The following is a 15,303-nucleotide window of genomic DNA, read 5'->3' as shown; positions in this document are numbered from 1 at the left end:
GCACTCTTCTGTAAACCTAAAACTATTTCAAAATTAAAAGTTTTCCCGAAGTGACTCTGTTATCGCTATTGAGATAAATTGCTGATGATCAACCTAAATACTATCATGCACTAATGGATATGGGACAGGAATATGTGTATTATATCACTTCTTAGTGATTCTTACCTTCGCTATTTTTTGTCAGTGTGATGTCCCTATGGTTGTCATAGAGACCTAATATATAAGATAATGCTTTTCTTATGAAAACTTTTGGTTTTTCATGGTAATCTACTTATACACATTGACGTATTGTATCTATATATCACAATGCCATGTACGACTTACTTCAAAGTGTTCTTCTGAAAAATAATTAAGAAATCCGGGTAAAGAGGGATAAAAATATTTTAATTGTTGAAAGACATTGGTAAAGTGAGTAATTTACATTGACATACCAGGTGGATATACACGGACATTATCAAATTAAGAACTTTCCAAATATCCCACTAACCGTCAGTCACAAGTCCTTAAAAAAAATAGTATAGAATTCACATGATGAGATGCTGTGATCAATCAAAGGCAGAATGGGAGACCCGATGGCTATAAAGTATTTGTAGTTACAGAGCCTTAGACTAAAGAAAAAAGGAAGCGAATCAAAATGTATACATGGCATGCAAATTTCAGTGATTGATTTTTAAATACTGTAATGCAGTCCATTGTTGAATAAAGGAGATTCTGACATTTAAATAAAGCTGAAAACCAACCAGTAAAAAAGGGAAAGAGATTAGAGTAAGAATCGATTTTGACAATTTTACAGCAGAAAATTAACGTGAAGTAGAAACAGTGAAAGATAACCAACAAATATATTACTTTAGGTAATTCATTTATAATGCCTTATTATCTTAAGTTATAAATAGAATAAGGATTTGGTTATATAAAAACTATCAAAAAAGGAATCAGTGAAAAGACATGATCGTCACGAACAGTGTTGAATGAATGGCCAGGGTGAAAGTCCTGCGGGAGGCCCAAGCGGGCTGGCTGGGCAGTGGAGGTTGGTTAGCTTGTCTATTACAGGTGACCACAGAAAGTTCCACACACAAATGTACTGTTTAACCAATTCCTTTCTAAGACCACATCATTCAACATGCACCCATGGTTTTAACTACTGACTTAAAAAAAAAATTTTTATTTTTTGGGGGGGAGGGGCAGGTGACTGTTTAGAATTTCCTTGGAAATATGTGCAACATGATAATGTTCCATGGAGCGAAATTCCTTCTAAATCTTGATGAGCAAGCTATGAAAACAACAAATGAAAAAAGGGAAAAGAGTTAGCAACCTTGAAAAGGTACAACTTAAATAAAAATATATAAGCTTTAAGCCCATAAATTATTTGCTGGTTTTCTTTGAAGTAAAATACGCATTCAACATTCGCTTAATATTTATTTAAGACTTAATATGTGGTCCATATAGTGCTAACCACTGATGATACTTACACAAAGAGACAAAGTCAGGTGAAGAAAGAGACTTATAAACTTACAATTGAAGTACACCATGATAATGCACAAACCTAGCTGCATGTCAACATCACCCAAAGTAAAGGTACTGACTGCTCGGCCACAATCCCATTCCTTCCCACCTTGAGCAGACCCTACTGGGAGGGGTCTAGCCATCCACACTACATCGAGTTTCCCTGGGAAAAGCAGTTTCTGATGTAGCCAGTCCATCCAGTGAGTGGCACCTGAGAGCCATCACTTAAGCTCCCTGTGCTGTTGGTACTCCACACATCTAAATGGGCATACCTTTCACCCTTGAGTCATCTGTAGAAGAAACTACACATTTGTATCGTGATGTGAGTATTTTTAAAAGATAACTCCTCAATTTGCTTCCAAAAGCAACCAAGTCAACTCCTCAATTTGCTTCCAAAAGCAACCAAGTCAACTTTGGACTTTGGTCGCTGAGTGAGTTCAGTGGCTTTACTTCAAAAGAGATTTTTATGTTAGGTCAAAAGTGTCTCCAATTCTTTCCATAACACGTCTTCCTCTCCAAAGGACTGCCTTCCTATCAGGGTTCCTGCCCAATAATCTAAGCCCCAAGAGCCATGAGTTCAGAAGTTTTATGAATAAATGTCACAATGGATGTTTAGCAACTAGAGAAAATGGACATCCTTTCAACTTAGAAAACTTTTCAGGTAATTCAAAGGAGGCAAAAGAAGGATCAGGATCAAATTCATTGTATAGAAACAGGGAAAACTGAGAAAAGAGAAGGATGGCAATAAAATATGTATTTATAACCATGAGCAGTAAGAAAATATTCTAGCTAGCTGTCTAAAGTTATCTGGGCTGGCTTACCAGCAACAATGCTAAATTGTTATCAGGAAATTTTAGATCCACACACAACTTGAGCCGTCATCTTGTCTCCCATGAGAAAACAAAAACAGGGTAGCTTAGGGAAAGTACAGGATTCAACTATGGCCCTGTGTTAATACAGCTACCAAGTCTAGGGACCTCATTGCCAGGGCACCTTTTCCCATTCTGTTCTCATGCTTTTTGAAATACACCCTGTTTTCAGGAGAGTAAAACAGTAACATATGTTTCCTTTCAACTAGATTGTATTTTTCTCTTTGATGTAACTAATAAAAGTTCCCTGCATAGGGGAAAACTGGCAGGGAACTTAGAAAATCTCCAGCAGATTTCCAAAGAGAAACTCAACACCTAACGTGGCGTGGGTCCTAGGGAATAAAGCTCCATGATGGTGTCACCTTGATGGGAAAGCCTTCGAGAAGTGGCTGCCCAAGGTCGTTACATTTCTTGTTCGGAGCTGGTTACAGCCTCCGCGTCCCCATTCCCTGGTGAGAAAGCTTATTTATCTTCACCTGTGAGCTTATTTTGTGACTCCTCCCCATCCCAAACTCCAGCGGCATCCCTCAGCAAGAAGTGGGTTCAATAGCAAATCAGTCCTGCTTTGGGCCTGCCAAGGGCTGGATGCTGGTTACAAAAACGAATGACATTCCAACGATGATGACAATAGTGATGATGGTGATGACACTGCTGACAGCAGAAGGTACCATTTATTTCTTAAATTCTTGTTTATCTTATTGTAATTCTAACTCCAAGCTCTTCGCTAGGATCCCAGGGCTACAGTGCTTCATCTCACAGACCATGGTTTCCTCTGTCCATACTGGACATATTTTGATACCCAACCAGTACACTTGGCCTATGGTTTTACTATCCTTTTCTGTATAAGTGCATCTCTGTACACTGATAACTGCCCATCTCTAGCAGAGTTTTGGTACTAATACATCTCCTGTCTGTATACTAATGAACACCTGGCTATCGTCAAACACTTCATGTTGAGCCTAATCTAATTCCCAGCCCCAGCCTCTCCACTCTCTCTCTGTCATTTCCAAGATCCTAGCACCTCAAAGTTTTTTTCAATAAAAAATAAAACCTCAGTGTTTCTGGTAAACACTTGGCTTGTTCTTATTAAATGAATTAAGCTGCACTTGAAAGAAAATTTTAAAAATATTAAACTGCTAAGACAATTGATCTAATCATTAAAGACCTCTTTACAATAAACCATCTTCAGTTCCAGAGATTAAACCATAAGGTGAAATCCCCTCCTAATCTTGAAGTCCAAGATTTTTTAGAAATACATAGCAATAATATCTACTGGTTAATCATCATGAAGGCTAAATATACACAATTATTTAGAAAAGTATACAGTACCTCTTGATTACTGAGTCACGATATTTTCTTCTAATCTTAAAGAGAAAATTAAGAAAAGTTAAATGTTCAGATTATAAAGAACATATTCTAGTTTCCTATAAAACTATAAATAGTTGTGACATATATGTATTTGCTACTCTAAATCATAAAGAAAAAGCACTGAGGAACAAATCCCTAGAATATGTTAAAATTAATGTAATACAGCCTGGTATGCAAATTAAACATATTAATAGTCCTTTAAAACTATACATGAAATGACTGTATAGCTTGTGGTAAATCAACGTTCTTTACCACAAGCCTCACTTAAAAATTTGTGTAAGCAAGAAGCTATAAGGCTGTAGTCAACAGGACTTCATTCATCCCACAATGACTATTACAACTCAGAAAAAGGAGACTTACTTCATTTAATTATACAACAGACAGTTATTTTTCCTCTAATCACCATGGTGATTATCAGCTAGTCATCTTTCTAATGCACCACAAGAATTTACCTTTGTATTCTGTCAAAACTCCATAAACTGACCAAAACATTAGCTTTCATTTTCATACTGACCATCATGGAAACTAACAAGAAATTAAAAATACCCACACAGCATAACTACAAATAGAAGCTAGACTTTGCTTTGGAATGACAATCTCATCAAATGGGTGGCAATTTTAATAAATGATTACAATGAACAGATACACGGTATATATTGTTCACTGCCACTCAGGAATATGTAGGTTGAGTCAAGCAAGCTGAAATATAAATTTCATATTTCTTCACAAAACATAAAATAGAGAAAATAAATATCACGTGATTTTACTTACTTTTTCGAACAGTCTTTGTTTGATTGGATACCATACTGACAGCTTCAGATGGGAGACCAACATATACTCCCCCATAGTTTCTTAATAAAAAGAAGCAGATATAGAAAAAACAGACCAATTTAAATGGAACATTATTTGCAGAAAGTGAAAGAAACATAGACTACTTCAAAGAATTATAGCTTTATTAAAATAATCGATAATTTTTCAAAAGTAGAATTCAGAATATTATCGCTCTTCAAAATAAGTAGAATTCAGAATATTATCGCTCTTCAAAATATAATTTTTTTTCTGTTAAAAAGGAGCTGTGTATAAAAAGAGAAAGCTTTACTGTGGTAGAATTTTTAGACATTTTACTTGCAATAAGAAAGAAGAAACTGGGATGTTATAATTTAGTATAGTAATAAATACCAGTTGGAGTGACAAGTAACATTTACAAGAATTCAGTCAACGAGGTATTCAATGCTATCGATACACAAAAATATTTCATCTGTAGGTAGATATAAACATAAAATTAGGAGAGAGAGAGCTAAGAAGTGATGAGAGTAGGGTGCAGTTAACCAGAGGAGGGAACGGGAGGACAGAGAAGGCTGAGAGAATGAAGGGAAGTCAGCCAGTTAGGGAGAATGACGCATCCAAAGGCCACAAGACGGAAACTACTGCAGGCTATGTGCACAGGACAGAAACTGAACTTGCCTGAAAGAAGCAAACATAATAAGTCCTGGGAATTTTTCAGATCACGCATTCTGTGCCAAAAGTTTTCCTAGTGGAATCGGTATTATTGGTAGTGTGCTACAAGCGCTAAATTAAATCCGTGAATTAATGCGGGTTAAATTAAATCCACGAGATGTGGCCAAAAGTATTCAAATTAAGGCCAGCTTCGATATCAAACATACCTCCTCTTGTCATCTTCTGTTATCGATTCTTCTGTTCTGAAAGGTCAAAGACATTTGCCATAAGCTATTTGGTTACACAGTCAGAGACTTCATTTTCGGTTATGAGAAAAGGGACTCTGAGGCAAAGTTTATTTTACTTCAAATTCCCCCATCAAGTATTTCTGTAACACAGTATTCTGTCTCCACCTCAATCATTCAAACGCTAAAACATTTTCTACTTATCAAAATGTGCAGACCCAGCAAATGTCAAAAAGCCCAACTGCCAAGCAAAATAAAAAATTGAGGACAGCCGAAATTGGAAAGAGCACATAAATGAGGTGCCAGGAAACTTGCTTCTTGTCCTGGCCATGCCACCCGCCCCCTGAGTGACACATGCTGTGGGCAAGTTGCCTGCCTATATCTCATGTGTAAAAAATGGGGGTCGACCAGATGACTCCGAAGATCCGTTCCAGTCTTAACACACTACGGTTTTCTGTTTTTTGGGCCAATTCAGTGGAATAACTCCAGGTATAAACAATTTCTTTAGCACAAAAAAGTTCATATCAATTAGGTTTTTTTTTTTCATCTTAAAAAAAATCTCCAGCCATTTTACACATGATCTGCAAAGAGAAGGAGGAAGGTTTAAAAGGAAATTTGCAGAATCTCTTTCCTTGCATAAGAGAAATCCGTATTCTACTAGAATTCCTTGGCATATTTCTGAAAGAATCAGAACACTTTCCTTGAAGCACTAGTTAACATACATAAGTTGCTTCTGGGAAAGAAAATAAAAACTGAATAAAATCCAAATGTAGCTGGCTGAACTCAGCGTGTAATTAATTCTAAGGGGCTTCAGTCAGGAAGCAAGCAAGCTGAAAACATCCAAATGACTTCCCTGAATCTTCTAATTCTAGGACTAACTGTGGTTTCATCCATTTAAAAGTTCTAAATATTTCAAATGTATATGCAAATGAGATTTTGCTTCACTGCAACAGCAAGTTCCAAGTTACAAAGAGGAGGAGAATAAATGTGGCAATTATCTGTTGAACACTGGCCCTGTCCACACAGCCAATACTTCAATAGAGTGCAAAATCCGCCTCGAGATCTGATTGATCCAAACTGAGCACATAACCTAAACTTGCCAGATAATTATCAATTTCATTTACCTCTTACTACAGTTGGATCGTTTTTAACTGAAAGGTGTCAAAGTCATACTGAGTTAGAAATGGTGTTATGCTCATAGAAGCGGTATAACAAAGTTTTGTTTACTGCTTGTAATTAAAATGGATTTATAATCCATTAGTATAGATAATAGGAAAATGATGGTAATAAACTCATTCGAGATTATAAGAACTGTTTACTTCCGTCTAATGTGACTACTGGTATCATGAAATTGTTTTTGAAGTTATAAAGAACTAGTAGATTTGCACATGTACAATGTCTCACAGTTTCTGCCACGGGCTATCTTTTCATATCCAATTACATATCTGTTAACTTTTTCCCTTTGGCCTAATTCCACTTAAGGATATAGTCAAGGTTTTAAAATATACTTTAACTTCCCCAAATGTAAGAAAATAGCGAATAATTTTTAATTCATTATTTCTTACAAATTATTCAACATTCTAAAACCTAATCTGTACTCTATTATGAAATCAGTCAACAGTCTTACACATCTAACTGGCAGGAAATAATAATGGAGCTGCCACATTTGCTGCATAATAAATTAAGCTTCAGATATGATTCAAAATGTTTGTAAAAATACCATTTAATAAAGATATGTCTATTCTTTTAAATCATCAAATAATTTACAAAGTCAGCCTTTGAATATGTGATCCCATGTATGACTGCTGCTCCATCCATGCATTCTACAAATAATTATTCTACGCCATGGAGATGAGATGGGTAAAAATGGCGTCATTAGAGAGTCCCTCCTGTGTCATGAGATACAGTGCAGGGCACTTCACATGCATGAATGCTGTTCCTCACAGCAGCTCTGAGAGTTCAGGCCTGAGGAAATAGGTTGAGAGAGCCATGTAATTAATAAACATGCAAAACCAACATATAAACCCCGTTTATCTGACACCATAGTCATGCTCCACATTCCAATTTACCACTTTGCCTCTCAAACAGGAAGATGTAAGAGTCAAAGGCATTTCCAGTGACAACCCAACATGGTGGCTTTCACTAAAGTGGGAGCTGCCTCCACACCACTCTTAGAAAAGCTTTGAGTATCAGCCCCAGGTCACCACCCGCTTGTGAACTGTACCTGGCACATTTTTTTTTTAAGTGCTATTATGTTATTTCCTTGTCACAATCCTACAAGACGGTTAATCACATTTTAAAGATGAAAACACCAAGGCTCTGAAAGGTTGATTGCATGATGAAGGTTACAGGGCCAGGCAATAGAGCCAGAATTCAAGTCCAATTTGTGTGATTCCAACTCACACTTCATCAACCGTGAGCCCATGCTAATTTGAATCAGAGAAACACCCCACCTCGCAAGCTGAATCTCTCCAAGTTTTATCATCCCACTTAGGGAAAGAGGAGACCAAGATGGGAGAAGAGTGTAAATCAACGTTTCATTAGGATTAGAAGAAACCCCTAACATCTGCCAGGAACATTTGACCTTTGTATAACTTGTCAAATCGGTATAGAACTAACTCATTTTTATCCGAGTGTCAAAGCTATCCTAATCAGAGGTTACTTTAGAATCTATTTGTCTGGAAAACCAGGTCTACACTAAGATGAAATCAGAAAATGGTGGTTGGTCTAAATGGAATCTCCTTAGGGACAGAGATGTCTAAGCCACTGTGTTTAGCTGCCTGGGGACCAAATGCTGCCCTTCCCATGTCCAAGAGAACAGCATCCGACCAGCTGGGGTGACGTGGTCCTGCCCCAACTGCACAGGCTGTAGAAAAAGAAGAAGAAATGGTTCATCAAGCAGTAACGAAGCTTCCGGGAAAAGGAAGGCTGGAGATGTTAAGCCGAAGTCCCTGAAAAGCTGGTGGGATGGCCTTGTGGCCACTCCTCTCTCCAGATGAGAGTCTAAAACACCCACCTTCTGGCCTGGGGCACGGCTTCCCTGAAGGGTCATTCCTTGCTGATAAGAGAAGTGGACATTAACTTGAGGCCGTTTGAAACTGGGGTGCGGAATTTACCTTAGCACTAAGCACCTTAGCAAGAAACTCGAGTCTCTGGGATGCTGACCCTGGGGGAGAGTCTCAAGTTTTGAATAACGCCCTGGCTGTCCGAACGTTGGGGATGCCCCATCTGTGCGCCATTTTAAGGAATCGTTGCTCTTTTGTTTCCCCTTGCAAAACATATTTGGAAAGATTTGTTATCGACTGGCCTTAATAATTCACTTGCTGATATTTTCTCAGACATACAAGTGCCACGGGGAGCCTCTGATGCACATGGGACAACCAAGGTTCCCGCAGGGAGCTTAGGTAATGGAATCGGAGGCGAGTGAATTTTATACATTTTGGTCAGCCTGTGCGGCCTTGCGTAGGCACGTGCAGATTTCTGTTCCATTTCTGAAGTGATGAAAGTAGTCTGTGGTCCTTCAACCTCGCAGATCCAGAATGGCAGGCTAGAACCACACTCAGGCCACTGCTATCCGAACCCCCCTCCCACCCTCCACCTACTGTGGAGCTCTTGCATAAGCCATTCTGAGTTTCACTTTAAACTTGATTATTTTTCTTTTCCTGTCACTACAGCTTAAGTGGGAGAAGAGTAGCTATTGTGTGGCCCGAAGCTGTGATGGCTGACGGATTATAAAATGTGTCCCCAAAACCAGTGAAGGGAATGCGGAGGGAGAACAAAACACAAAGCCACACCTTCCCCTGGCTCTGTGAGAGCAGCAACCTTCCCATGGCTTGGAAAAAGTCGAGAAGGTCCCCAGAAACAGGCATCACTGTCCTGTTTTCTGCCAGTGCGGGGGCAGATCCGTGAGGGTAAAGAACGTGATGTCGCCCTATCATCTTTCCTTGGAGAGGAGAGCCTGAGAAGACTGAATTATTCCACGCTGGGAAAGACAGCGTGGAAAGGAGGCCAGCTCACCAGAGATAAACTGGAAGACTGGCTAAACTGCTCTGCTGCGCCTGACACCACTCCCAAGGAGTTAAATGGCCCAAGCAGCTCTACAGACCCAGCCTACCCGCAAGCTGGACCCCTCAGGAAAGGAGCAAGTGGACATACCTCAGCCAGGATGCCTCTTCTGGAAGTAATACACTATTCAACGAGAGCTCTAAAACAGAGTTCAGGAGTCAAGGCCCAGACGCACAAGCAGAGGCACTGCAAAATGGGATATGTGAGAGAGTGGACCCGGGAAAACAAGAGCACCCCTTGATCTACCAAGGTAAGTGAACTGTTCGAGTCCCAGCCATGCACCTAAATGATGAAATCTGGAATCTCTGTTGAATAAAACAACAAATTCGGTCTGATCCAGCATAGGCACCTTGCTCCGTGGTCTCTGTCACACCCTTAGAGTCCACTCCCACACACATTCCCCCTAGGTTTCTCGTAATATAAACTATGCAATCCTGCCGTTATTTTACAGTACAAGCTCTTCTCTCAGGTCAGACTGTGCGCCTGTCCCTTTGGGGCACACTGAGATCCGACTCTGTTTGTTGGGTCTAGTGGCAATCAAGGGTGATTAGGTCTGGAGTAGGTCTCAAGGAGAACAAGCGTTCCCTAACGAGGCAACCACCCCAGATGAGGGGACCCGGTTCTGTGCCTCCCCATCCGAGTGGCCTACCCCTTTCCCAAAGGCACTGCCAAGGAAAGAGAAAGCTCCTGGCTGGCAAAGATGGGAAAAGAAAGTCAACTCTCCATTATTAGTTTCAACTCAATTTAATTTAGGCCACACCGGTGCTCTTGAGAGGGGCGATGAGAAACAGAAGAGGCTACAACCTCTGTCTCTGATCTCACCAAGGACTAAACAGCCACTAAATTTTCCCTGAAGTAAGGAACTGAATCTAAAACAGGTAACAGAAGCCCCTCCGTTTAACACAGTTTGAACGCCTTCGTAGCATGACCAAACGCAGCAAGACGAGGAAGTCGTGGCCCACCTTGATTCTGGCCTCCCAACTAAGTAAAGGCTAAAGAGGGGGAAGAGAGAGGTGTAAAGAGGCAGGTACACTGGCTTTTCTTTAATCAGTTATGTAATAGACTACCATGTTGGGTGATTTTAAGGGTCCGGAAAGGCCATGATTTAAACATCGTTTAATTGTGCCTGTTGGCTAAAGTTACAAGCTTAAGTCTATCAGCTATATGTGCCTCAGGGCCATTGAAGGGAAAGGTATGAGAGAGAGAGAGAGAGAGAGAGAGAGGAGGGGAAGAGGCCAGGGAAGGCGCTGGAGCTAAGGCTGGGGTCCAGGTAGCGACAGCGTCCATTTCACAGCTGTGCCCAGAATCAATCCTGGAAGACTTACTTCTGTAGTCCAGAGAATAAAGGAGCAGAGTACTAAAAAAAACTTACATTAATTTTAATGAGCAGTTATTTCATTTTCTGGTTATGTGTGAGCCACCACTCTACAGGGTAAGCTTACGTGATAAACTTGTTTCCAGAGGGAGTATGACTGAAAGCCTAATGGTAAAGTGCTTTCTCTGATATCATGATAGTGTTTTAGTGCTGACCATATACATCATTTGAAACATTGTGAAAAGTGATGTGATATTTGAAAAAAAAAAAATGTAATAGCGCAATTATATCTTAATCACAAGCTTGCATCTCATCTTATGAAGATAATCTTTTAAATTAGAAGAAATGTTTCTTAAGAACCGTGGAAGATGTATTAACAATTTCAGACCAGGTTTAAAAAAATCCACCGGGCATTTAATTAAAATTGGATCTCTTTTCGTTGGCAAAGATTTAGCTTCTTTTATCGAAGAACAGATGTTCAAAGAGAAAGAATATGTCAAGGGCAAAGCCACCCACTGAGTATCATGATGCTCTCCTTGAGTGAGATCATATATATGCTCGCAGCATCTGATTCAAATTCTTGGTCATAGCAACAGTAAAAATGTTTGCAGAGACAAGTGTTATTGAGGGTGGACCACCAGTTACTCATATTTCCCCCACCTGTTAAAAGATTGTTAAAAAGATAAATCCTCTGTTGATAGTTTAAAAATGACACACCCTTGCAGAGCAGTATACTGGTGAGTGATATCTATCTTTCCAGTGCTGGCCCAACACCTGGCGCTCCCACAGGCACGTCAGAAAGAAAAAAAAAAAAGAAAGAAAGAAAAAGGCAACCAACCGTCGGCAACCACAGCTAAGCTCAGACTTGGATAACTTCAGGTTTCAAAACTGCTTTCTTATAGCTCAGAGTTTCCACCAAATACTTCTGGCCTACTTCCTGTGAACTTGCGAATGTCAGTGCGGTACTCTTCTTACCCTTCTCGGATCGAATGTCTATCCCGATCCAGAGTCTCTGGGTAATCACACACCCATCCGCTTCACACCAGCTTTGCAGACCTTTCCCAGATGAACTCGAGAGGCTGAATTCCTCTCTAGCCATAAATAAGCTCTGACTTCTTTTAAGTCACAGTCCTAAAAGGTGAGCTGTCTCGAAACCAGCTAGGTGTCTGGGGGCAGGATGGCTTTCCTCTGCCTGTCCTAGTTTTCACTGTATTTTGTCCATGCCTATTTAAAACCAAATACCTGGGTAGAACACCTGAATCTTTCAATCGGTTTATACAACTTGATTTCCTCTTATCAATAACTATCACTTTGATGAAGAGAAGCCTTATCCAGAGTTACAATATCAAATACAAGCCATCGCTTTTTTTCTTCCTCGGTAATACATGGTGGTCAAAATTTCTTCTTCACTATTATTTGCTTAGTTTCTGGGTTGGATAAAATAGCTATTCAAAGAGACCAAAAAAATAAATAAAAAAATAAAAAAAGGTTTCAAAAGTAAAATAATGGAACTACGGCATGGATACACGATGTGCCCTCTCAAGAACAAATACAGATGATGAATATTGGCAACCAGCTACTCCAATTAGCAGCTCCCAACTCACCCTGGCTACAGCCTGCCTTAAAATTCACGAGGTTCTCATTCCTCTAACCTTCCAGAATGAACACAGTCATGTGGCAAAAATATATATATATATGTTTTTATTTTTTTATTTATTCATCATGAAAAATGTTCTAAATATAGAGCTATTCTTATTAGCGATGACCTAAGAAGCAGAAAAACAGGATGCAGTCTCTTCTTTCTCCATATTTGCAGTGCCACTAAAGAGGCCAAACTTATTTTGACTTGTTAACAGCACATTTTTAATACGGAAACCTCCGGAGACCTTGTGTGTAGCTCTAATTATCTACTTTCGCTTACTATTCATGATAATCTTTTGGAATAGGTTTACGAATTGACAATGTTTACTTCCATTTACACCACAGTTCTCTAATAAAGTATAATTATTTAATTTTCTTTATATGTTTTTATGATGGCTCCTGCTTTTTTAGGTGGTTCCGATCAAGTCTACCAAACACCTAAATACATGCGATTTTAGACAGAATTCATGTTTTATCATGAACTGTTTTGGCCTCTATGTAATCTCATTCATGTCTCCACAATTTCGAAACTTCTCTGGACACTTATCTTTAAACCTCTCTCCTTGGATGAGCCCGTTGGCCAGCATTGGTCCCTTTCTTTCTCCCAGAATGTATTACTGGAAAACATAAGAAACTCTGACTCCCTGAGTCGGGGTGATGGACGAGAGCTAAGCTGTGATCTCCCTGCCCCTCTCTGCTCTCCTTCCCAGAAGTATCTGGCGTTAGGGGTTGTTTCATCGCTGGCTGTAGGAGTATCATTGGCTATAAGTGAGTCAAGAATGCTCTCTCTACCTCTTTACCTAAAGACACCTGGCTTTTCCCTGATGCTATGTATCACTTTTCTCAAAACCTGGGGCATGGGCAGCTTGTTTTCCCAGATCTCCGTGTCTCCAAACAGGAGGTGGAGCCAGCGTGCTCCCTACCTCCCCACGGAGCTCTTTCAGGTGGAGCCAACTTCACCTTCACCCCTAAACTCTCCCCTTTGGCATCGGAACCCTGCTGTAACCACCCCAAGGCACTAAAATTTCGGCTTTCCTCCTAACCATCATCACCTGGGACAATTTTTAAATCCATGAAAATCACCCAATCCGTCGATCTCTTGCTTTGTATTTCCCTGGCTTCCTCTAACCCAAGACTTTTATTGCTGCTCTGTTAACTTAACTCCCATGGTTTCTCAGTGGAGCTCAGTTCCTGAAACTGCTTCACCTCTGACATTTTACAGTAGAAAATCCCACGCCCTGGGCGGGGTGAGGAGGAGGGATGCGGGGGCGGGAGGAGGACTCTTCCTTCTGAAGTTCCATTCCCCAAAAGCCTGCTTTCTGGTTGTGCCACCCCCTCCAGCCCACCCACCCTTCCCCTCTCCCCATTCGTCGGCCCCTGCGGGTGTCCCACCCACCCCTCTCTAATGAGTGCCTTGTAGTCAAGTATTTTAGCATCGCTTGCTGGTCACACTTCTCCCTCTCTATGCCTGGACGAACCCACCCATCTGCTTTTCCTTTCCCTGTTTCTCTTCCACTGGGCACTTCCCAAGGAAAATCTAACTGTGTATTGATGGGCAATCAGTGGGGCTGTGTGATGTGTAACCACGGCAAGGCCATCAATACACTGGGTCTTCTGCCATCAGGTGTTCATCACAGAGACTCTGCTGAATCTTTTCAATAACCCTTAAACCACCAAATAATTCTATACCATTTACCGAGGTACGGCAAGGCGTAATGCTGAGCGTAATCCTAGATACTGAATCTACTGTACCAATAACCGTCACAACCCTTAAGCAGTTACTTAACTGCTCTGTGCCTCATCTCCTCATTTGTAAAACGAAAGAGCATTACTGTCTCCATCAGCATCATGGGTACGGAATGGGATAATGTACGTGAAGTGCTAGAAATCACTACGTGGCACATAATCCTCAGTCAAGAGGAGCGTCTAACTGAGAAGGATGGTGATAAGGACAAAGACGGTTACCCTGCACGGTTGTTACCATTCCGGTTTTACAGACAGGAACATTAAGGGCATGGGGTCACACAGCTAGTAAACGGCAGCAGGAAGTTTAAATGCAGGTCTCTCCGCTTCCGACACGCACGCTTTAGCAATGCTGCTTTCAGCCCGTCCCCCTCACCCCGCCTGCTGCCTCACGGAGGAGCCACGAGGCCACCAGACACCCTCAGGTGGGTAACAAGAAGCGGACAGAGCTCAGCTGATACAGGTGCTGCAGACCTGGGAAATTAATAAAGGATTCCAAGAAAACACAAGATTCGAGATCCATAATTTCATTTTCTAAAAGACAGAGCTTCGATGTTTTGTGTGAATTTATTCCGAGGTATTTTTCTCTACAGTTGCCACCTTCCATGACAATAAAACTGCTTTGTCAAGAACGGGATCTTTGTGAAATGTCACTTTACAAGTTTTCAGTGAAACAAGTTTTTTGATTATCTTGCTTAAATTGAGTGGCTATGATCTTTTACTTTTAACAGCAAACCTTAAATTTGAGGCATATTGTTTAATACTGTTTCTTATTTAAAACAGGTTTCTAATATCCATATAAATACTGCTTAAAATTTGAAATCAATTTGAAATAACATAAAAATTGACCTACATGGAGAACATGCTTCATTTCTGCCTACCCAGACATAACTGCCTCCCCACTCTGAGGACAGTATCCCAATTTTAATTTAGTGTGGAAATCACTACTCTCCCACTCTTTGGCCATGTGGTCAGGTGGAGCTAATGGCACTGACTGGCTCCAGCGGTGGGCATATGACCTAGGCCTGGCCAATGAGAAGCTCACGTACCCCTGGACCCTTGACTAAATGAGAGAGAGGCCCATGACCCCATGTCCCGGCCAGGGATCGCCTAGCCC

The 15,303-nt window shown here is 40.6% G+C and overlaps 1 protein-coding gene across 1 annotated transcript in view; it reads right to left on the bottom strand.

The window, feature by feature from the left end:
• Nucleotides 1-363: 363 nt before the first annotated feature.
• The window catches only part of CUNH12orf75 (chromosome unknown C12orf75 homolog), a 30,353-nt gene continuing 15,413 nt past the window's right edge, over nt 364-15,303 (bottom strand). Inside the window, exons 3-6 of the mRNA XM_016127078.2 lie at nt 5,405-5,440; nt 4,512-4,591; nt 3,702-3,736; nt 364-1,270 (exon numbers count right to left, since the gene is read on the bottom strand). Of these exons, the coding sequence (XP_015982564.1) occupies nt 3,732-3,736; nt 4,512-4,591; nt 5,405-5,440 (121 nt within the window). The 3' untranslated portion in view covers nt 364-1,270; nt 3,702-3,731. The remainder of the gene's footprint in view (nt 1,271-3,701; nt 3,737-4,511; nt 4,592-5,404; nt 5,441-15,303) is intronic.

This window comes from Rousettus aegyptiacus, unplaced genomic scaffold (genome assembly GCF_014176215.1).
Source record: "Rousettus aegyptiacus isolate mRouAeg1 unplaced genomic scaffold, mRouAeg1.p scaffold_m13_p_2, whole genome shotgun sequence".
In the NCBI taxonomy this organism is placed as follows: Eukaryota; Metazoa; Chordata; class Mammalia; order Chiroptera; family Pteropodidae; genus Rousettus; species Rousettus aegyptiacus.
This window is presented reverse-complemented; position numbering and strand designations above follow the sequence as displayed.